The 22,723-nt window shown below is 37.7% G+C and overlaps 1 protein-coding gene and 1 long non-coding RNA gene across 2 annotated transcripts in view; both read left to right on the top strand.

Annotated features, from left to right (window-relative positions):
- Positions 1-20,447, top strand: part of LOC115224960 (zinc finger protein 91-like) — a 34,185-nt gene extending 13,738 nt beyond the window's left edge. The window contains exons 4-5 of the mRNA XM_036513866.1: positions 18,604-20,219; positions 20,440-20,447. Coding sequence (XP_036369759.1) covers positions 18,604-20,219; positions 20,440-20,447 — 1,624 coding nt within the window. The remainder of the gene's footprint in view (positions 1-18,603; positions 20,220-20,439) is intronic.
- On the top strand, positions 164-4,228 carry LOC115225331. The gene is made up of 3 exons (XR_003882928.2): positions 164-301; positions 1,490-1,584; positions 3,570-4,228. It is a non-coding gene; the product is annotated as an uncharacterized LOC115225331 (long non-coding RNA).
- Positions 20,448-22,723: the final 2,276 nt, after the last annotated feature.

Below are 22,723 nucleotides of genomic sequence, written 5' to 3'. Positions count from 1 at the left end.
AGAAATTATTTTTTAAATCTGTAGGTCAAAAGGTAAAGACCGTAGCAGAATATATGAGTAAGCTTTCTTAAAATAATTAGGTGTAAAGAAAATTAAAAAAGAAACTGAAAGTGAGATAGTTGAGAAAATGAAACTAAAGTGCTGGAACGAACCCAACCATTCAGTAGAGACATCTAGTGGAGAATTCAAGAAATACAATCATATAAAGGGAAATAACTTCTACACTACATCGACCAAGCTCCAATTATTAATTAAGGTGCTCAATTAGCGATCGCTGACTCGCAGTTTCTATCTGAACAGGGTAAGTTGACAAAGATTTACTTTAAGGCTTTAATGATGATAATAATACTAATAATAATATTGTAAATCATAGAATTCTGTGAATCTTTCGATGTTACAGTAATTATTTCGAAGCGAAAACATGAAAATATAAGGAAAATATATTAATTCGTCTTAAATAATATTTTCTTCTTTAGATACAAGACCTGAAATTTGAGGGAGGTCGATAGTCGATCACGTCGGCACCAATATTTAACTGGTACTTAATTTATCGACCCAGAAGGAATAAAAGGTTAAAGTCAGCCTCGACGGAATTTGAACTCAGAACGTACCTCGTCTTAATTAATAACTTCCAAACTGAAATGTTGGTTTGTTGTTTGTGAAAACCTATTATCGGATGTTAGATGTGATATAGAGGAAATTTATTTGTAAAATGAGAGCAAAACGGTGTAATTGATTAGAGAAGATATGGATCTTTTCGGTTTGACCGGCAGTTTTTAAAAATAATTTCCACGTAACTAAACACTTTTAAACTTCGTATACTGGTAGAATGTGTTTATAAAACATCTTTTTCTCTTGGCTTTATTGAGAAAATTCTATAGTTTGTATGATATTTGTTGTTTTTTTTTCGCCTCAATTTCTGCAATTTCAACCAATCAATGACGTCTATTAAGGTAAAAAAAAACATTCTGTGCCGTATGAATATGTCCCTCGTTTAAGAAACAGGGATCTTTTCGGTTTGACTGGCAGTTTTAAAAAATATTTTCCACGTAATTGAACACTTTTAAACTTCGTATACTGGTAGAATGTGTTGATAAAACATCTTTTTCTCTTGGCTTTATTGAGAAAATTCTATAGTTTGTAAGATATTTGGGTCTTTTCGGTTTGACCGGCAGTTTTTAAAAATAATTTCCACGTAACTAAACACTTTTAAACTTCGTATACTGGTAGAATGTGTTTATAAAACATCTTTTTCTCTTCGCTTTATTGAGAAAAGTCTATAGTTTGTAAGATATTGTAACTGAACACTTTTAAACTTCGTATACTGGTAGAATGTGTTTATAAAACATCTTTTTCTCTTGGCTTTATTGAGAAAATTCTATAGCCGCCATCTCTTCAGTTATCCGACCATCGGAAAAAATGCAATCTTTAAACTACAAAACGAAAGCTATATGTATGTCTAATGGTGCACCTTCTCCTACCCTAATAGCTTTGAAGTAGAAGAACACGATGCCAATACGAAAGCGATCAAAGTTCAGCTCTAAAACTTCACGCAAACAGCAAATGCGGAAAAAGCGTTCACAGGTATGCCTTACTCATGTTAAGATTGATTTTTTTTTTTTTTTACTAAGTTTAATTAATTAGAGCAGGTAAAGGATTTGAGTAATCTAGATTTTGATTATCTAAAAGTATAGCTCTTTTACTCTTTTACTTGTTTCAGTCATTTGACTGCGGCCATGCTGGAGCACCGCCTTTAATCGAGCAACTCGACCCCGGCACTTATTCTTTGTAAGCCCAGTACTTATTCTATTGGTCACTTTTTGCCGAACTGCTAAGTTACGGGGACGTAAACACACCAGCATCGGTTGTCAAGCAATGCTAGGGGGACAAACACACACACACGTATATATATATATATATATATATATATATATATATATATACAACGGGCTTCTTTCAGTTTCCGTCTACCAAATCCACTCACAAGGCATTGGTTGGCCCGAGGCTATAGTAGAAGACACTTGCCCAAGGTGCCATGCAGTGGGACTGAACCCGGAACCATGTGGTTGGCAAACAAGCTACTACCATGGAGCCACTCCTGCACCTGTACAAGTTTTGTTTCATATTTTGTGTACAATTATCACTCTCATTTATAAATTCAGAAAGAAGCACTGATCATCATCATCATCATCATTGCTTAACGTCCGCTTTCCATGCTGGCATGGGTTGGACGATTTGACTGGGCTCTGGGAAGCCAGGAGGCTGCACCAGGCTCCAGTCTGATCTGGCAGTGTTTCTACAGCTGGATGCCCTTCCTAACGCCAACCACCTCGTGAGTGTAGTGGGTGCTTTTTACGTGCCACCTGCACAGGTGCCAGGCAAGGCTGGCAACGGTCACAATCGGATTGGTGCTTTTTACGTGCCACCAGCACAGGGATTGCAACTGCAGTTTCCATCGATTTTTGATGTTAAAAACACTGCTTTTCAAAGTACTTCAGTACCAATACCATGTTATACATCCTATGTCACCTTCCCCGAGTCACCTGCTCCATGTCAACCATCCCATGTTGTGGAGGCACATGGCCTAGTGGTTAGAGCAGCGGACTCGCAGTCGAGGGATCGCGGGTTCGAATCTCAGACCGGGCGATGTGTGTGTTTATGAGCGAAACACCTAAGCTCCATGTGACTCCGGCAGAAGGTAATGGTGAACTTCTGCTGACTCTTTCGCCACAACTTTCTTTCACTCTTTCCTCCTGCATCTTGCAGCTCACCTGCAACAGACTGGCGTCCCTTCCATGTGGGGAACCTATACGCCAAGAAACCGGGAAACCGGCCCTTATGAGCCAGATATGGCTCGAGAAGGAAGCGATAACTGAACCATCTCATGCCACACAGCTCCCAGGTTTCCATCCTGTGTTACCCACATAAGTATGATCAAAGGGAGCAAATGTTTAAAGGGTAAAGAATTTCAGTAATCCGGGTTTTTATTATCCTACTGTATACCCCCACAAGTTTTGTTTCACTAAAATCAACCAATTTTTGAAATCATATGTTTCACCCTTTCATTACCAACCTGCCTGAAACTGCCTCTGGGTTCCGTAGTACAAATGTCTTGTTTTCATAAGTGCTGAATTAAAATCTTCCACCAAACCTTAGTCACAATTTATGTTCCCAACACTAGCTGAATGATAACTAAGTTATTTTACTAAATTCTTTGTTATATTTAAAATTAATTGACAGAAACACAGAACATCTCAACAGAAGTATGGTAACGAAAGGGTTAAAATATATAATAGAGAAACAATTCTTAACCCTTTTGATACCAACCCAACTGAAACCGCCTCTGGACTCCATAGGGCAAATGTCTTGTTTTCAAAAGTTCTGAATTAAATTTTCCACCTGAGTCACAATTTATGTTGCTAACACTAGCTTAATGATAACTAAGTTATTTTACTAAATTCTTTGTTATATTTAAAGTAATTGAAAGGAACACAGAGCATCTCAAAATCTATACAGTAACGAAATCTATACAAGTAAAATTAATTTTCATTTTTTTTTTATTTCATCAGGAGACGGCTGCAGAGAGAGAAGCTCGCCTAAGTGCAGACAGGGCAGCACGTAAAAAAGCGAGGCAAGCGGAGACAGCCGTAGAGAGAGAGGCACGCCTAAGCGCAGATAGGGCAGCACGTAAAAGAGCAAGACAAGCGGAGACGGCTGCAGAGAGAGAAGCACGCCTAAGTGCAGATAGAGCTGCCCATCAAAGAGCAAGACAGGCAAAGATGGGCAAAGTGAAAGAGAAGCTTGTCTTAATAAATCAGAGGGTCACACCAACGAACAAGAGAATCTCAAGATGTGTCTGCAAGAAGGCTAAGACAGAGATTTGACGAGACAGCCCAAGCTGCAGCAGCTAATGCACACAGGAACGTTGTCAGGCTCAAGGCTGCCCTCAGAACAGGTGATAACTTTGTGCCAAAGAATGAGACAGGATGATTTGAACATCAGACTCCTGGATCAGCTGCCTGGTGAGCATTGCGGCTACAAGTGAATTGACTCTGTGCTCAAAGATGGGAACTGAACAGGAAGCGGGATAGGACATGGAACGGAATCTTTTCGGTTTGACCGGCAGTTTTTTAAATAATTTCCACGTAACTAAACACTTTTAAACTTCGTATACTGTTAGAATGTGTTTATAAAACATCTTTTTCTCTTGGCTTTATTGAGAAAATTCTATAGTTTGTAAGATATTTGTTGTTCTTTTTCTTCAATGTCTGCAATTTCAACCAATCAATGACGTCTATTGAGGTGAAAACAATTTGTGCCGTATGAATATGTCCCTCGTTTAAGAAACAGATTGGGTTTATTTACATTTGTGAAGAAAAAAGATACCCTTTCCCCCACCCCTAGCCCTAACCCTAAAACAGATTGAAATGCAATAGATCGATACTAGGGTCATAATTATGGGTGACAATTTCATATGACACCGCTAGAAAAAACTGCCATTCAAACCGAAAAGATCCCATGGAACGGTGTAATGGTAAACAGGAACTGGGAATAGCCCCTGCTTTCCCGGTATTACCAGTCAACTCATTTTACTCAGATACATATTTGATTGTTAAAATAAAATGGGGATGTACTTTATTCACCAACTCTTTTACTCTTTTACTTGTTTCAGTCATTTGACTGCGGCCATGCTGGAGCACCGCCTTTAGTCGAGCAAATCGACCCCAGGACTTATTCTTTGTAAACCTAGTACTTATTCTATCAGTCTCTTTTGCCGAACCGTTAAGTTTACTCTTTTACTTGTTTCAGTCATTTGACTGTGGCCATGCTGGTGCACCGCCTTTAGTCGGGCAAATCGACCCCGGGACTTATTCTTTGTAAGCCTAGTACTTATTCTATCGGTCTCTTTTGCTGAACTGCTAAGTTTACTCTTTTACTTGTTTCAGTCATTTGACTGTGGCCATGATGGAGCACCGCCTTTAGTCGAGCAAATCGACCCCAGGACTTATTCTTTGTAAGCCCAGTACTTATTCTATCGGTCTCTTTTGCTGAACTGCTAAGTTTACTCTTTTACTTGTTTCAGTCATTTGACTGTGGCCATGATGGAGCACCGCCTTTAGTCGAGCAAATCGACCCCAGGACTTATTCTTTGTAAGCCCAGTACTTATTCTATCGGTCTCTTTTGCTGAACTGCTAAGTTTACTCTTTTACTTGTTTCAGTCATTTGACTGTGGCCATGATGGAGCACCGCCTTTAGTCGAGCAAATCGACCCCAGGACTTATTCTTTGTAAGCCCAGTACGTATTCTATCAATCTCTTTTGCCGAACCGCTAAGTGACGGAGACGTAAACACACAAGCATCGGTTGTCAAGCAATGCTAGGGAGACAAACACAGACACACAAACACACAGATACATATATATATATATACATATATACGATGGGCTTCTTTCAGTTTCCGTCTACCAAATCCACTCACAAGGCATTGGTCGGCCTGGGGCTATAGCAGAAGACACTTGCACAAGGTGCCACGCAGTGGGATTGAACCCGGAACCATGTGGTTGGTTAGCAAGCTACTTACCACACAGCCACTCCTGCACATATCATTAATCATGAATAGTTTGTAATACCAATTTTTTAGCAATAAACTATTACCATAAAGATTACTAAAATTTTTATTGGTTTAATTACACCTGATTCTAAAGTTTATATATTCAGCAATACCAGCTGTACACACACGGGAACAAGCTTGCGCACGCACACACACAAGAACAAGCACACACACACATACACACACACACACACACACAAAGAACAAGCACGCACACACATCGCAGCGTTACTCATTTTTGCCAGCTGAGTGGACTGGAGCAATGTGAAATGAAGTGTTTTGCTCAAGAACACAACGCGTCGCCCAGTCCAGGAATTGAAACCACAATCTTACAATCATGATGCTGAACACCCTAACCACTAAGCCACGTGCCTCCACAGGGACGCCAGTCCATCGCAGCGTTACTCATTTTTGCCAGCTGAGTGGACTGGAGCAATGTGAATGAAGTGTTTTGCTCAAGAACACAACGCGTCGCCCAGTCCAGGAATTGAAACCACAATCTTACAATCATGATGCTGACACCCTAACCACTAAGCCACGTGCCTCCACAGGGACGCCAGTCCATCGCAGCATTAGTCATTTTTGCCAGCTGAGTGGACTGGAGCAACGTGAAATGAAGTGTTTTGCTCAAGAACACAACGCGTCGCCCAGTCCAGGAATTGAAACCACAATCTTACAATCATGATGCTGACACCCTAACCACTAAGCCACGTGCCTCCACAGGGACGCCAGTCCATCGCAGCGTTACTCATTTTTGCCAGCTGAGTGGACTGGAGCAATGTGAAATGAAGTGTTTTGCTCAAGAACACAACGCGTCGCCCAGTCCAGGAATTGAAACCACAATCTTACAATCATGATGCTGACACCCTAACCACTAAGCCACGTGCCTCCACAGGGACGCCAGTCCATCGCAGCATTAGTCATTTTTGCCAGCTGAGTGGACTGGAGCAACGTGAAATGAAGTGTTTTGCTCAAGAACACAACGCGTCGCCCAGTCCAGGAATTGAAACCACAATCTTACAATCATGATGCTGACACCCTAACCACTAAGCCACGTGCCTCCACAGGACGCCAGTCCATCGCAGCATTAGTCATTTTTGCCAGCTGAGTGGACTGGAGCAACGTGAAATGAAGTGTTTTGCTCAAGAACACAACGCGTCGCCCAGTCCAGGAATTGAAACCACAATCTTACAATCATGATGCTGACACCCTAACCACTAAGCCACGTGCCTCCACAGGGACGCCAGTCCATCGCAGCATTAGTCATTTTTGCCAGCTGAGTGGACTGGAGCAACGTGAAATGAAGTGTTTTGCTCAAGAACACAACGCGTCGCCCAGTCCAGGAATTGAAACCACAATCTTACAATCATGATGCTGACACCCTAACCACTAAGCCACGTGCCTCCACAGGGACGCCAGTCCATCGCAGCATTAGTCATTTTTGCCAGCTGAGTGGACTGGAGCAATGTGAAATGAAGTGTTTTGCTCAAGAACACAACGCGTCGCCCAGTCCAGGAATTGAAACCACAATCTTACAATCATGATGCTGACACCCTAACACTAAGCCACGTGCCTCCACAGGGACGCCAGTCCATCGCAGCATTAGTCATTTTTGCCAGCTGAGTGGACTGGAGCAACGTGAAATGAAGTGTTTTGCTCAAGAACACAACGCGTCGCCCAGTCCAGGAATTGAAACCACAATCTTACAATCATGATGCTGACACCCTAACCACTAAGCCACGTGCCTCCACAGGGACGCCAGTCCATCGCAGCGTTACTCATTTTTGCCAGCTGAGTGGACTGGAGCAATGTGAAATGAAGTGTTTTGCTCAAGAACACAACGCGTCGCCCAGTCCAGGAATTGAAACCACAATCTTACAATCATGATGCTGACACCCTAACCACTAAGCCACGTGCCTCCACAGGGACGCCAGTCCATCGCAGCGTTACTCATTTTTGCCAGCTGAGTGGACTGGAGCAATGTGAAATGAAGTGTTTTGCTCAAGAACACAACGCGTCGCCCGGTCCAGGAATTGAAACCACAATCTTACAATCATGATGCTGACACCCTAACCACTAAGCCACGTGCCTCCACAGGGACGCCAGTCCATCACAGCATTAGTCATTTTTGCCAGCTGAGTGGACTTGAGCAACGTGAAATGAAGTGTTTTGCTCAAGAACACAACGCGTCGCCCAGTCCAGGAATTGAAACCACAATCTTACAATCATGATGCTGACACCCTAACCACTAAGCCACGCACCTCCACACACGCACACAAAGAACAAACAAGCACATACGCACATACAGCCCATTAGCTTTCTCATTCCATTTCGTCAACTTAGAAGTTGACAGGACAGCACATGTTCACAGAAATCACCGAGTTTTTTGTTGGGAAAAATCAAGTCAAATCGAAAGTATGCCCTTATCTACCACTAGCAGTATCGCCCGGCGTCGCTCAGGTTTGTTTCGACCCTTTAGAATTGGAATTTTTGAAAAGTAAAAATTTTGCATTATGTAGCTTGTTATTCTCTTTAAGTGAACATTTTTCTGGTTGAAATACACGGAAAAATGGCGACACAGCAGTCAAAAAATTGTAAAAAAAACAGGATTTTCATAGAAAAAAAAGCACCTTTTTGATGTAAATAATTTTTGGTGTTAACATGGTCCAATTTGAATTTTTTCTTCTATGGAAGGAACAGCAAGCCTTCTTCTATCAAACTCTCAATTTTGGCCAACTTGCGCAGTAGGGTCTCGGAGGAGATGGTATTAGTTGAAGGCTACCAAACCTGCCATACACAGATAACTTCAGCTTTATATATATAGACTAGCAGTATCGCCTGGCATTGCTCGGGTTTGCTTCGACCCTTTAGAATTGGAATTTTTGAAAAGCAAAACTTTTGCATTATGTAGCTTGTTATTCTCTTTAAGTGAACATTTTTCTGGTTGAAATACACCGAAAAATGGTGACACAGCAGTCAAAAAATTGTAAATAAAACAGGATTTTCATAGAAAAAAAAGCACCTTTTTGATGTAAATAATTTTTGGTATTAACATTGTCTGATTTGAATTTTTTCTTCTACGGAAGGAAGAGCAAGCCTTCTTCTATCATACTCTCAATTTTGGTCAACTTGCGCCGCAGGGTCTCGGAGGAGATGGGGTTAGTTGAAGGCTACCAAACCTGCCACACACAGACAACTTCAGCTTTATATATAGAGAGATTAAATCCAAATTCAATCGTTTAAACAGAATTATAAATAAGACATGACTGGTCTCCCTTAGTTTACTTTGAAATTTTGAGAAGATTTGTGATAAAAGGCATTCTTGAAATTCCTTTTCTTCTAAGAGTTTGTCAAGAAGAATAACAAATTTTGAAGGATCTTTTCGGTTTGAACGGCAGTTTTTTAACATAATTTCCACGTAACTAAACACTTTTAAACTTCGTATACTGGTAGAATGTGTTTATAAGACATCTTTTTCTCTTGGCTTTATTGAGAAAATTCTACAGTTTGTAAGATATTTGTTGTTTTTTTTCTTCAATTTCTGCAATTTCAACCAATCACTGACGTCTATTGAGGTAAAAAAAAACATTCTGTGCCGTATGAATATGCCCCTCGTTTAAGAAACAGATTGGGTTTATTTACATTGCTGAAGAAAAAAGGGATCTTTTCAGTTTGAACGGCAGTTTTTAACATAATTTCCACATAACTAAACACTTTTAAACTTCGTATACTGGTAGAATGTGTTCATAAAACATCTTTTTCTCTTGTTTATTGAGAAAATTCTATAGTTGTGTGGATATTTGGGTCTTTTCGTTTTACCGGCTTTTTTAAAATAATTTCTAGGTAACTAAACAAACACTTTTAAACTTCGTATACTGTAGAAATGTGTTTATAACACATCTTTTTCTCTTGGCTTATTGAGAAAATTCTATGGTTTGTAAGATATTTGGATCTTTTCGTTTGGAACGGTAGTTTTTTAAAATAATTTCCACGTAACTAAACACTTTTAACTTCGTATACTGTGAGAATGTGTTTATAAAACATCTTTTTCTCTTGGCTTTATTGAGAAAATTCTATAGTTTGTAAGATATTTGGGTCTTTTCGGTTTGACCGGCAGTTTTTAAAATAATTTCCACGTAACTAAACACTTTTAAACTTCGTATACTGGTAGAATGTGTTTATAAAAAACATCTTTTTCTCTTGGCTTTATTGAGAAAATTCTATGGTTTGTAAGATATTTGGGATCTTTTCCGTTTGAACGTAGTTTTTTAAAATAATTTCTAGGTAACTAAACACTTTTAAACTTCGTATACTGGTAGATGTGTTTATAACACATCTTTTTCTCTTGGCTTTATTGAGAAAATTCTATGGTTTGTAAGATATTTGGGATCTTTTCCGTTTGAACGGTAGTTTTTTAAAATAATTTCCACGTAACTAAACACTTTTAAACTTCGTATACTGGTAGAATGTGTTTATAAAACATCTTTTTCTCTTGGCTTTATTGAGAAAATTCTATAGTTTGTAAGATATTTGGGTCTTTTCGGTTTGACCGGCAGTTTTTAAAAATAATTTCCACGTAACTAAACACTTTTAAACTTCGTATACTGGTAGAATGTGTTTATAAAACATCTTTTTCTCTTGGCTTTATTGAGAAAATTCTATGGTTTGTAAGATATTTGGGATCTTTACCGTTTGAAAGGTAGTTTTTTAAAATAATTTCTAGGTAACTAAACACTTTTAAACTTCGTATACTGGTAGAATGTGTTTATAAAACATCTTTTTCTCTTGGCTTTATTGAGAAAATTCTATGGTTTGTAAGATATTTGGGATCTTTTCCGTTTGAACGGTAGTTTTTTAAAATAATTTCCACGTAACTAAACACTTTTAAACTTCGTATACTGGTAGAATGTGTTTATAAAACATCTTTTTCTCTTGGCTTTATTGAGAAAATTCTATGGTTTGTAAGATATTTGGGATCTTTTCCATTTGAACGGTAGTTTTTTAAAATAATTTCCACGTAACTAAACACTTTTAAACTTCGTATACTGGTAGAATGTGTTTATAAAATATCTTTTTCTCTTGGCTTTATTGAGAAAATTCTATGGTTTGTAAGATATTTGGGATCTTTTCCGTTTGAACGGTAGTTTTTTAAAATAATTTCTGGGTAACTAAACACTTTTAAACTTCGTATACTGGTAGAATGTGTTTATAAAACATCTTTTTCTCTTGGCTTTATTGAGAAAATTCTATGGTTTGTAAGATATTTGGGATCATTTCCATTTGAACGGTAGTTTTTTAAAATAATTTCCACGTAACTAAACACTTTTAAACTTCGTATACTGGTAGAATGTGTTTATAAAACATCTTTTTCTCTTGGCTTTATTGAGAAAATTCCATTGTTTGTAAGATATTTGGGTCTTTTCAGTTTGACCGGCAGTTTTTTAAAATAATTTCCACATAACTAAACACTTTTAAACTTCGTATACTGGTAGAATGTGTTTATAAAACATCTTTTTCTCTTGGCTTTATTGAGAAAATTCTATGGTTTGTAAGATATTTGGGATCTTTTCCGTTTGAACGGTAGTTTTTTAAAATAATTTCTAGGTAACTAAACACTTTTAAACTTCGTATACTGTAGAATGTGTTTATAAAACATCTTTTTCTTTTTCTCTTGGCTTTATTGAGAAAATTCTATGGTTTGTAAGATATTTGGGATCTTTTTCCGTTGAACGGTAGTTTTTTAAAATAATTTCCACGTAACTAAACCACTTTTAAACTTCGTATACTGGTAGAATGTGTTTATCAAACATCTTTTTCTCTTGGCTTTATTGAGAAAATTCTATGGTTTGTAAGATATTTGGGATCATTTCCGTTTGAACGGTAGTTTTTTAAAATAATTTCTAGGTAACTAACACTTTTAAACTTCGTATACTGGTAGAATGTGTTTATAAAACATCTGTTTCTCTGGCTTATTGAGAAAATTCTATGTTTGTAAGATATTTGGGTCTTTTCAGTTTGACCGGCAGTTTTTTAAAATAATTTCCACGTAACTAAACACTTTTAAACTTCGTATACTGGTAGAATGTGTTTATAAAACATCTTTTTCTCTTGGCTTTATTGAGAAAATTCTATGGTTTGTAAGATATTTGGGATCTTTTCCGTTTGAACGGTAGTTTTTCAAAATAATTTCTAGGTAACTAAACACTTTTAAACTTCGTACACTGGTAGAATGTGTTTATAAAACATCTTTTTCTCTTGGCTTTATTGAGAAAATTCCACGGTTTGTAAGATATTTGAGATCTTTTCCGTTTGAACGGTAGTTTTTTAAAATAATTTCCACGTAACTAAACACTTTTAAACTTCGTATACTGGTAGAATGTGTTTATAAAACATCTTTTTCTCTTGGCTTTATTGAGAAAATTCTATGGTTTGTAAGATATTTGGGATCTTTTCCGTTTGAACGGTAGTTTTTTAAAATAATTTCTAGGTAACTAAACACTTTTAAACTTCGTATACTGGTAGAATGTGTTTATAAAACATCTGTTTCTCTTGGCTTTATTGAGAAAATTCTATGGTTTGTAAGATATTTGGGATCTTTTCCGTTTGAACGGCAGTTTTTTAAAATAAGTTCCACGTAACTAAACACTTTTAAACTTCGTATACTGGTAGAATGTGTTTATAAAACATCTGTTTCTCTTGGCTTTATTGAGAAAATTCTATGGTTTGTAAGATATTTGGGATCTTTTCCGTTTGAACGGCAGTTTTTAAAATAATTTCCACGTAACTAAACACTTTTAAACTTCGTATACTGGTAGAATGTGTTTATAAAACATCTTTTTCTCTTGGCTTTATTGAGAAAATTCTATGGTTTGTAAGATATTTGGGATCTTTTCCGTTTGAACGGCAGTTTTTTAAAATAATTTCCACGTAACTAAACACTTTTAAACTTCGTATACTGGTAGAATGTATTTATAAAACATCTTTTTCTCTTGGCTTTATTGAGGAAATTCTATGGTTTGTAAGATATTTGTTGTTTTTTTTTCTTCAATTTCTGCAATTTCAACCAATCACTGACGTCCATTGAGGTAAAAACATTCTGTGCTGTATAAATATGTCCCTCGTTTAAGAAACAGATTGGGTTTATTTACATTGCTGAAGAAAAAAGGGATCTTTTCGGTTTGAACGGCAGTTTTTTAAAATAATTTCCACGTAACTAAACACTTTTAAACTTCGTATACTGGTAGAATGTGTTTATAAAACATCTTTTTCTCTTGGCTTTATTGAGAAAATTCTATAGTTTGTAAGATATTTGTTGTTTTTTTTCTTCAGTTTCTGCAATTTCAACCAATCAATGACGTCTATTGAGGTAAAAAATATTCTGTGCCGTATGAATATGTCCCTCGTTTAAGAAACAGATTGGGTTTATTTACATTTCTGAAGAAAAAAAAAGATACCCTTCCCCCCACCTCTAACCCTAACCCTAAAACAGATTGAAATGCAATAGATCGATACTAGGGTCATAATTATGGGTGACAATTTCATATGACACCGCTAGAAAAAACTGCCGTTCAAACGGAAAAGATCCAACTTGGGTACTATTAAAGAAGAGTGGTCCCGGTGCGTGCACTCGTGCATCCTTGCTAGCTAGTCGTGACTAGTCGATCCTACAACGACCACCTAGCAAAGTAAATAAAATACAAAATAAATAATTTATTTTTCACCAAGTAAATAATTTATTTAAACAAAGTAGGCGCAGGAGTGGTTGTGTGGTAAATTAGCTTGCCTACCAACCACATGGTTCCGGGTTCAGTCCCACTGCGTGGCACCTTGGGCAAGTGTCTTCTGCTATAGCCCCAGGCCGACCAATGCCTTGTGAGCGGATTTGGTAGACGGAAACTGAAAGAAGCCTGTCGTATATATGTATATACATATGTGTATGTTTGTGTGTCTGTGTTTGTCCCCCTAGCATTTCTTGACAACCGATGCTGGTGTGTTTACGTCCCCGTCACTTAGCGGTTCGGCAAAAGAGATCCGATAGAATAAGTACTAGGCTTACAAAGAATAAGTCCTGGGGTCGATTTGCTCGACTAAAGGCGGTGCTCCAGCATGGCCGCAGTCAAATGACTGAAACAAGTAAAAGAGTAAAGTAAATAAAACACAAAAAAAAAACAACGTAAGGATCGACTAGTCACGACTAGCTAGTGCGGATGCGCGTGTTTTGCGAGTGCGCACACCGTAACCACTCTTCTTAAATAGTACCGTCAACTTGTCTGCTCGAAACAATGATAGAGTGGAATATATGAATAAACCGGCGATCTTTCGTCTCTAGTAGACCTTTCCGTCGATTTCCGTAAAAAAATTTTTTTTTTTTTTACATATGGGCTTGCGGGAACTTTTGAAGTAATATACATACATATACACATACACCGAGTAAAAACTTTCAGTTATCTCTTTCTTTCACACATTACTCTGTCTCTTCACACACACTAACAGAAGCACTTCACTTACACAACATACTGTCTCCCACACACCCATCAAACACACACACACATCTACATCAATGCTTCCCATGCACGGTAACTTCAAAAGAACTTCCCTCGTCATACAATCGCTTTCTCTTAGTCTCTTTCGCTCTCATTACTTCAAAAGTTCCCGCAAACCCATATACTCTTTTACTCTTTTACTTGTTTCAATCATTTGACTGCGGCCATGCTGGAGCACCGCCTTTAGTCGAGCAAGTCGACCCCGGGACTTATTCTTTGTAAGCCCAGTACTGATTCTATCGGTCGCTTTTGCCGAACCGCTAAGTGACAAGGACATAAACACACCAGCATCGGTTGTCAAGCAATGCTAGGCGGACAAACACAGACACACAAACATACACGCACACACACACATATATATATACATATATATACATATATACGACGGGCTTCTTTCAGTTTCCGTCTACCAATTCCACTCACAAGGCATTGGTCGGCCCGGGGCTATAGCAGAAGACATTCGCCCAAGGTGCCACGCAGTGGGACTGAACCCGGAACCATGTGGTTGGTTAGCAAGCTACTTACCACACAGCCACTCCTGCGCCTGTAAAAAAAAAAAAAATTTTTTTTACGGAAATCGACGGAAAGGTCTACTAGAGACGAAAGATTGCCGAATAAACCTTCTTAAAATAATCTGGGGAATATTTTTTTTCCAAAAATTTGAAAATAAAATTGTCGACAGAAGGAAACATCTAAAAACCACCGAAACGAAACCAAGCCAGTCAGTAAGAGCCATCTATTGGCGAATTAAAGAAATACAATCATATAAAGGGCAATAACTTCTACAACACTTAAACCAAGCACCGAATTAAATTATTAATTAAGGTCGTTAATTGCCGGGCACTGACTTGCAATTTAAGTCCGAATACGGTGAGTTGGGCTGGCGGTGACCCTTGGGACCCCAGAAAATTTTTAAAATTATGCAATGTTTTGTATTTTTTATTTAAATGATGGCTTTTATTGTCAAAGGTTTATATATATACCTAGAAATTTCGAGTTAAAAATTTCCAGTCATAGATATTATAGCATGAAATAGGGTCCTCGGGGCCCAACTAGACCCCTTTGGCCTTCAGTGAAAATTTTTTTTCGTCTTTTTTTCAGATATTCTGTTGAACTAAAGGTCAATTTTCGGATCTTTTCGGTTTGACCGGCAGTTTTTTAAAATAATTTCCACGTAACTAAACACTTTTAAACTTCGTATACTGGTAGAATGTGTTTATAAAACATCTTTTTCTCTTGGCTTTATTGAAAAAATTCTACAGTTTGTAAGATATTTGTTGTTTTTTCTTCAAACATACACACACGCATACATACATACATATACTCTTTACTCTTTACTCTTTTACTTGTTTCAGTCATTTGACTGCGGCCATGCTGGAGCACCGCCTTTAGTCGAGCAACTCGACCCCGGGACTTATTCTTTTGTAAGCCCAGTACTTATTCTATCGGGCTCTTTTGCCGAACCGCTAAGTGACGGGGACGTAAACACACCAGCATCGGTTTCGCAAGCAATGCTAGGGGGACAAACACAGACACAAAACCATATCTACACACACACACACACACACACAACACACACATATATATATATATATATACATATATACGACAGGCTTCTTTCAGTTTCCGTCTACCAAATCCACTCACAAGGCATTGGTCGGCCCGAGGCTATAGTAGAAGACACTTGCCCAAGGTACCACGCAGTGGGACTGAACCCGGAACCATGTGGTTGGTTAGCAAGCTACTTACCACACAGCCACTCAACATTTAAGTAATGAGGGAGATAAATTGAATATTAATTTAATTAATATCAATTTAAAACCAGTAGCCTAGCATACAAGAATCTGAAAAATCAGAGAAAATTGTAATACCTGTGTGTATTTTAAGAGCTAAAAAGCGCTATGTGGACAGCCATGTGCTAGAAATAGATCACCTACTGTAGTTTGATCGTAGGTGATCTATTTGTAGCATATGGCTGTCCACATAGTGGTTTTTAGCTCTTATGAAAATAAAAATATGTATGTATATGTGTGTGTGTATATATATATATATATATGTACGTGTATATATATATATATATATATATATACGTATATATGTATGTATATGTGTGTGTGTGTATATATGTATGTATATGTGTGTGTATATATATATATGTATGTATATGTGTGTGTATATATATATATGTATGTATATGTGTGTGTATATATATATATGTATGTATATGTGTGTGTGTATATATATGTATGTATATGTGTGTGTGTATATATGTGTGTGTGTTTTCGTTTCTCGTGTTCTACGTTTATTTGTGGTGTCCTGTACTCATATATATATATATATATATGCTTGTATATATACATGTAGATGTAAGTACGTACATATATGTATGTATATATGCATATATTTTATTTATTTATTATATTGTTATTATATGACCGAACGCACGCGTCGTTTCTCTTCTCCAAGTAAGTTTTTATTTATATATATATATATATATTATACATAATATATATATATATATTATATAATTTAGCAATTAAGGACAACTACTTAATAAGGAAAACTTAACAAGTAATTGTCAGGTAGATAGCGTGAAAACCTCATAAGAGAATAAATTTCGAAAATAATTATTTCTTATTGAACATATTAATTTATATATAGAGGGCATTATACATACATGCCAGAGGGCATTATACATACATGCCACACGCTAAGAGGGACAATTAGTCATTTCTACCAAAAATATTACTATATATAAATTAATATGTTCAATAAGAAATAATTATTTTCGAAATTTATTCTCTTATGAGGTTTTCATGCTATCTACCTGACAATTTCTTGTTAAGTTTTCCTTATTAAGTAGTTGTCCTTAATTGCTAAATTTTTATTCCGAAAAAACTTTTCCTTTCCCGAAATGCAATTCGTAAAAGTATGCCATTTACAGGATGTAATATATGTAAACTCACCCATGTGCTTCGTTGATGTTGATCATTAGCTGATCGGCTTAAGCGGGCAGGTCGTTTATTTATGATACATCCAGGCCTGCTGATGATACGTAAGTATGAAATCACTGTGATACAGGTCTATATTTTTTAAATGTCTTACTTGAAAATTGCATTCGGTGGGATTAGTAATATTTTGGTAGAAATGACTATTGTCCCTCTTAGCGTGTGGCATGTATGTATAATGCCCTCTATATAAAATTTATATATATATATATATACATATATATATATATATATACATATATATTGTATATATATATACATATATACGACGGGCTTCTTTCAGTTTCCATCTACCAAATCCACTCACAAGGCTCTGGTCGGCCCGAGGCTATAGCAGAAGACACTTGCCCAAGGTGCCACGCAGTGGGACTGAACCTGGAACCATGTGGTTGGTTAGCAAGCTACTTACCACACAGCCACTCCTGCACCTATATATATATATATATACGAAGGGCTTCTTTCAGTTTCCGTCTGCCAAATCCACTCACAGGGCTTTGGTCGGCCCGAGGCTATAGTAGAAGACACTTGCCCAAGGTGCCACGCAGTGGGACTGAACCTGGAACCATGTGGTTGGTAAGCAAGCTACTTACGACACAGCTACTCCTACGCCTATGTATTGATGGTTTTCAATATTTTCCATCATAAACAACACATTCATGTGGCGGATGTAAAGAGGGTTCCCCCCCACCTTTGGGATTTTACTCTTTTACTTGTTTCAGTCATTTGACTGCGGCCATGCTGGAGCACCGCCTTTAGTCGAGCAAATCGACCCCGGGACTTATTCTTTGTAAGCCCAGTACTTATTCTATCGGTCTCTTTTGCCGAACCGCTAAGTTTACTCTTTTACTTGTTTCAGTCATTTGACTGCGGCCATGCTGGAGCACCACCTTTAGTCGAGCAAATCGACCCCAGGACTTATTCTTTTGTAAGCCTAGTACTTTTTCTATCGGTCTCTTTTACCGAACCGCTAAGTTACGGGGACGTAAACACACCAGCATTGGTTATCAAGCGATATTGGGGTTGGGGGGGACAAAGACTGACACACAAACACATACATACACAATCATATATATATACACATATACGATGAGCTTCTTTCAGTTTCCGTCTACCAAATCCATGTGGTTGGTAAGCAAGCTACTTACCACACAGCCACTCCTACGCAGATCTGTAAAAAGATGATTTATTTTGATAGCATAATTTTCTATTACTATGTCGTTTAACTATTGTCTTTATCTTACCGCTTCTTTTTTCTTATTTTCAGAATATCACACCGAGTTGACAGAAAAGGGATCCCTTCATTCAAATGTGCCTTTGATACTTTTATCAACGAAAGGAAAACGATACATTTACAAGTAGCGTTCATCGATAGATCAACTTTTTTGTATAAATATTCTCTCATAATGAATGATTTAACTGCACCAAAAAATCCTGACCCAAGCCAGAAACCATATTCCTGTGATGTCTGTGGTAATTCGTTCTCCCGGAGGAGTTACTTGACTTGTCATATACGTACGCATACAGGAGAAAAGCCATATCGTTGTGATATCTGCGGTAAGCCGTTCTCACACAGGACCGCCTTAACTAAACACAAACGTACGCATACAGGTGAGAGGCCGTATCATTGCGATATCTGCGGTAAAACGTTCACTGAAAATGGTTGCTTGACTAAACACAAACGTGTTCATACAGGAGAGAGGCCATATCAGTGTGATATTTGTGATAAATCATTCTCTCGTAATAGTCATTTGACTAAGCACAAGCGCATTCATAGAGGGGAGAAACCTTATCATTGTGATGTCTGTGGTGAATCATTTTCTGAAAGCAGTCACCTGACTAGGCACATGCGTATTCATACAGGTGAGAAACCATATCACTGTGAGATCTGTGGTAAATCATTCTCTGTGAGCAGTAACTTAATTAAACACCTCCGTATTCATACAGGTGAGAAACCATTTCATTGTGAAATCTGTGGTAAATTATTCGCTATAAATAGTCATTTGACCAGTCACAAACGCATTCATACAGGAGAAAAACCATTTCGCTGTGAAACCTGTGGTAAATCATTTTCTGAAAATTGCACCTTAACCAATCACAAACGTGTTCATACAGGTGAGAAGCCATACCATTGTGATTTCTGTGGTAAATCATTCTCTTCTAATAGTCACCTGACTAGTCACAAATGTTTTCATACTGGAGTAAACCCATATCAGTATGATATGATTAATCCCTTGAATAATCATAAACCTACACATACAGGTGAGAAGCCATATTGTTGTGATACCTGTGGTAAAACATTCTCTGAAAATAGTAATTTGGCTAAACACAAATGCGTTCATACTGGGGAAAAACAATATCGTTGTGATATCTGTGATAAATCATTCACTGCAAACAGTCGGTTGACCAAACACAAGCGTGTTCATACAGGTGAGAAGCCATATCATTGTGATACCTGCGGCAGATCATTTTCTGAAGTTGGTAACCTGAAAAGGCACAAATATATTCATACAGGTGAGAGGCCATATCGTGATAGCCAGAATCATAAATGCATTCATAATGCGGAAAAACCATATCACTGTGTTATATGTGGTAAATCATTCTCTGGAAATAGCAGTTATCATGGAGATATTCATACAGGAGAGAAGGCATATCGTTGCAATATCTGTGGTGAATCATTCACTGAAGATGGTGATTTAACTGGTCACAAATGTAATCATACAGACAAGAATCCTTATAGCTGTGGAATATGCGGCAGATCTTACTCTGAAAATGATGATTTTACTAAACACAAATGCATTCATTCTGGGGAAAAACTATACAACTGTGATACCTGTGGTAAATCATTTTCCAATGCCAGTTACTTGAAAAGGCATATACGAATTCATACAGGTGAGAAGCCATATCATTGTGATATCTGTGATAAATCATTCTCTGAAAATAGTAATTTTTCTAAACACAAACGCATTCATAGTGGGGAGAGACCATATCACTGTGATATCTGCGGAAAATCATTTTCTGAAAGAGGTGAGTTAAATAAACACAAGCGTATTCATACAGGTGAGAAACCATATCATTGTGATATCTGTGGTCGGTCATTTTCTGATGCAGGTAACTTGAAAAGGCACAAACTTATTCATACAGGTGAGAAGCCATATCTTTGTAATGTCTGCGGTAAATCATTCACTAAAAATGGTGATTTTACTAAACACAAATGCATTCATACTAGGGGAAAACTATTTGATTGTGATACCTGTGGTAAATCATTTTCCAATTCCAGTTACCTGAAAAGGCATAAACGAATTCATACAGGTGAGAAGCCATATCATTGTGATATCTGTGGCAAATCATTTTCTGAAAATAGTAATTTTACAAAACACAGGCGCATTCATACAGGGGAAAGACCTTACGAATGTGATATCTGTGGCAAAACATTCTCTGAAAGTGGTGAATTAACTAAACACAAGCGTATTCACACAGGTGAGAAACCATATCATTGTGATACCTGTGGTAAATCATTCTCTCAAAAAAGTCACTTAAATACACATCTGAGTATTCACACACAAGTATAACTGTATCAGTTTTAAAATTTACTAGCTGTATCGCCCGAAGTTGCTCGGGTTTGTTTCGACCCTTTAGAATTGGAATCTTTGAAAAGTAAAAATTTTGCATTATGTAGCTTGTTATTCTCTTTAAGTGAACATTTTTCTGGTTGAAATACACTGAAAAATGGCGACACAGCAGTAAAAAAATTGTAAAAAAACAGGGATTTTCATAGAAAACTATAGCACCTTTTTGGTGTTAACATGGTCCGATTTGAATGTTTTCTTCTACGGAAAGGAGAGCAAGCCTTTTTCTATCATACTCTCAATTTTGGTCAACTTGTGCTGCAGGATCTCGGAGGAGATAGTGTTAGTTGAAGGCTACCAACTCTGCCATACACAGACAACTTCAGCCTTATATTTCTGGTTGAAATACACCGAAAAATGACGACACAGCAGTCAAAAAGTTGTAAAAAAACAGGGATTTTCATAGAAAAAAAGCACCATTTTCATGTAAATAATTTTTGGTGTTAACATGGTCTGATTCAAATTTTGTCTTCTACGGAAGGAAGAACAAGCCTTTTTCTATCATACTCTCAATTTTGGTCAACTTGCACCGCAGGGTCTCGGAGGTGATAGTGTTAGTTGAAGGCTACCAAACCTGCCATACACAGACAACTTCAGCTTTATATATAGAGATTACGACAAAAGTTATGACTATTTTGTCTAATAAAAGACGTTTTTTTCCTCTTCAAATTTGACATTATCAACTTCAATTTCATCAATGTCAACATCAAATTCATCAACTTCAATATCGTATGTATATGTAAATATATAGTGGAGGGCAAAATGGCCCAGTGGTTAGAGCAGCAGACTCGCAGTCGGAAGATCGCGGTTTCGATTCCCAGACCGGGCATTGTGAGTGTTTATTGAGCGAAAACATCTAAAGCTCCACGAGGCTCTGGCAGGGGGTGGTAACGACACCTGCTGTACTCTTTCACCACAACTTTCTCTTACCCTTTCTTCTTGTTTCTGTTGTACCTGTAATTTCAAAGGGGCCAGCTTTGTCACACTCAGTGTCATGCTGAATCTCCCTGAGAACTACGTTAAGGGTACACATGTCTGTGGAGTACTCAGCCACTTGCACGTTAATTTCATGAACACCTAAAGCACCACGAGGTGGTGGCGACCCCTATTGTACTCTTTCACCCCAACTTTTTCTCATTCTTTCTTCCTGTTTCTTGAGTAATGCTGCGATGGACTGGTGCCCCGTCCAGCTGGGGGGAACACATACGCCACAGAAACCGGGCCCATGAGACTGACTAGGCTTTAAAAGGGCACATTTGTTTGTGGAGGTGCAATGGCCCAGTGGTTAGGGCAGTGGACTCGCAGTCATAGGATCGCGGTTTCAATTCCCAGACCGGGCGTTGTGTGTGTTTATTGAGTGAAAACACCTAAAGCACCACAAGGCTCCAGCAGGGGATGGTGGCGACCCCTATTGTACTCTTTTGCCCTAACTTTCTCTCACTCTTTCTTCCTGTTTCTTGAGTAACGCTGCGATGGACTGGCGCCCCGTCTAGCAGGGGGTAACGCATATGCCACAGAAACCGGGAAACCGGGCCCATGAGACTGGCTAGGCTTTAAAAGGGCGCCTAAAAAGTATTTAAAAAAGGTAAATATATAAGCTCAGTGATGACTTTGATTGCTGAAGATGGTGTTGTTGGATTCTTGAGAAGTTTGTTATGAAAGAATAAAGAAATAAGAATTATGAATAAAAGATTAAATTGTTGATTTTGTCTGTGTTTTCATCATCATCATCATAATCATCATCCTTTAACAATATTTTGGATCTTTTCCTTTTGAAGGCCAGATTTCAACATAATTTCTAGGTAACTAAACACTTTTAAACTTCATATACTGGGAGAATGTGTCAAAATAAAACATCATTTTCTCTTGGTTTTATTGAGAAAATTCTATAGTTTGTAAGATATTTCGTCTAAAAATCCGAGCATTTCGGCAATT

The sequence above is a fragment of the Octopus sinensis genome, linkage group LG27, assembly GCF_006345805.1.
Source record: "Octopus sinensis linkage group LG27, ASM634580v1, whole genome shotgun sequence".
Lineage (NCBI taxonomy): Eukaryota > Metazoa > Mollusca > Cephalopoda > Octopoda > Octopodidae > Octopus > Octopus sinensis.
The sequence above is the reverse complement of the archived record's forward strand: the minus strand, read 5'-3'. Positions and strand labels throughout refer to the sequence as shown.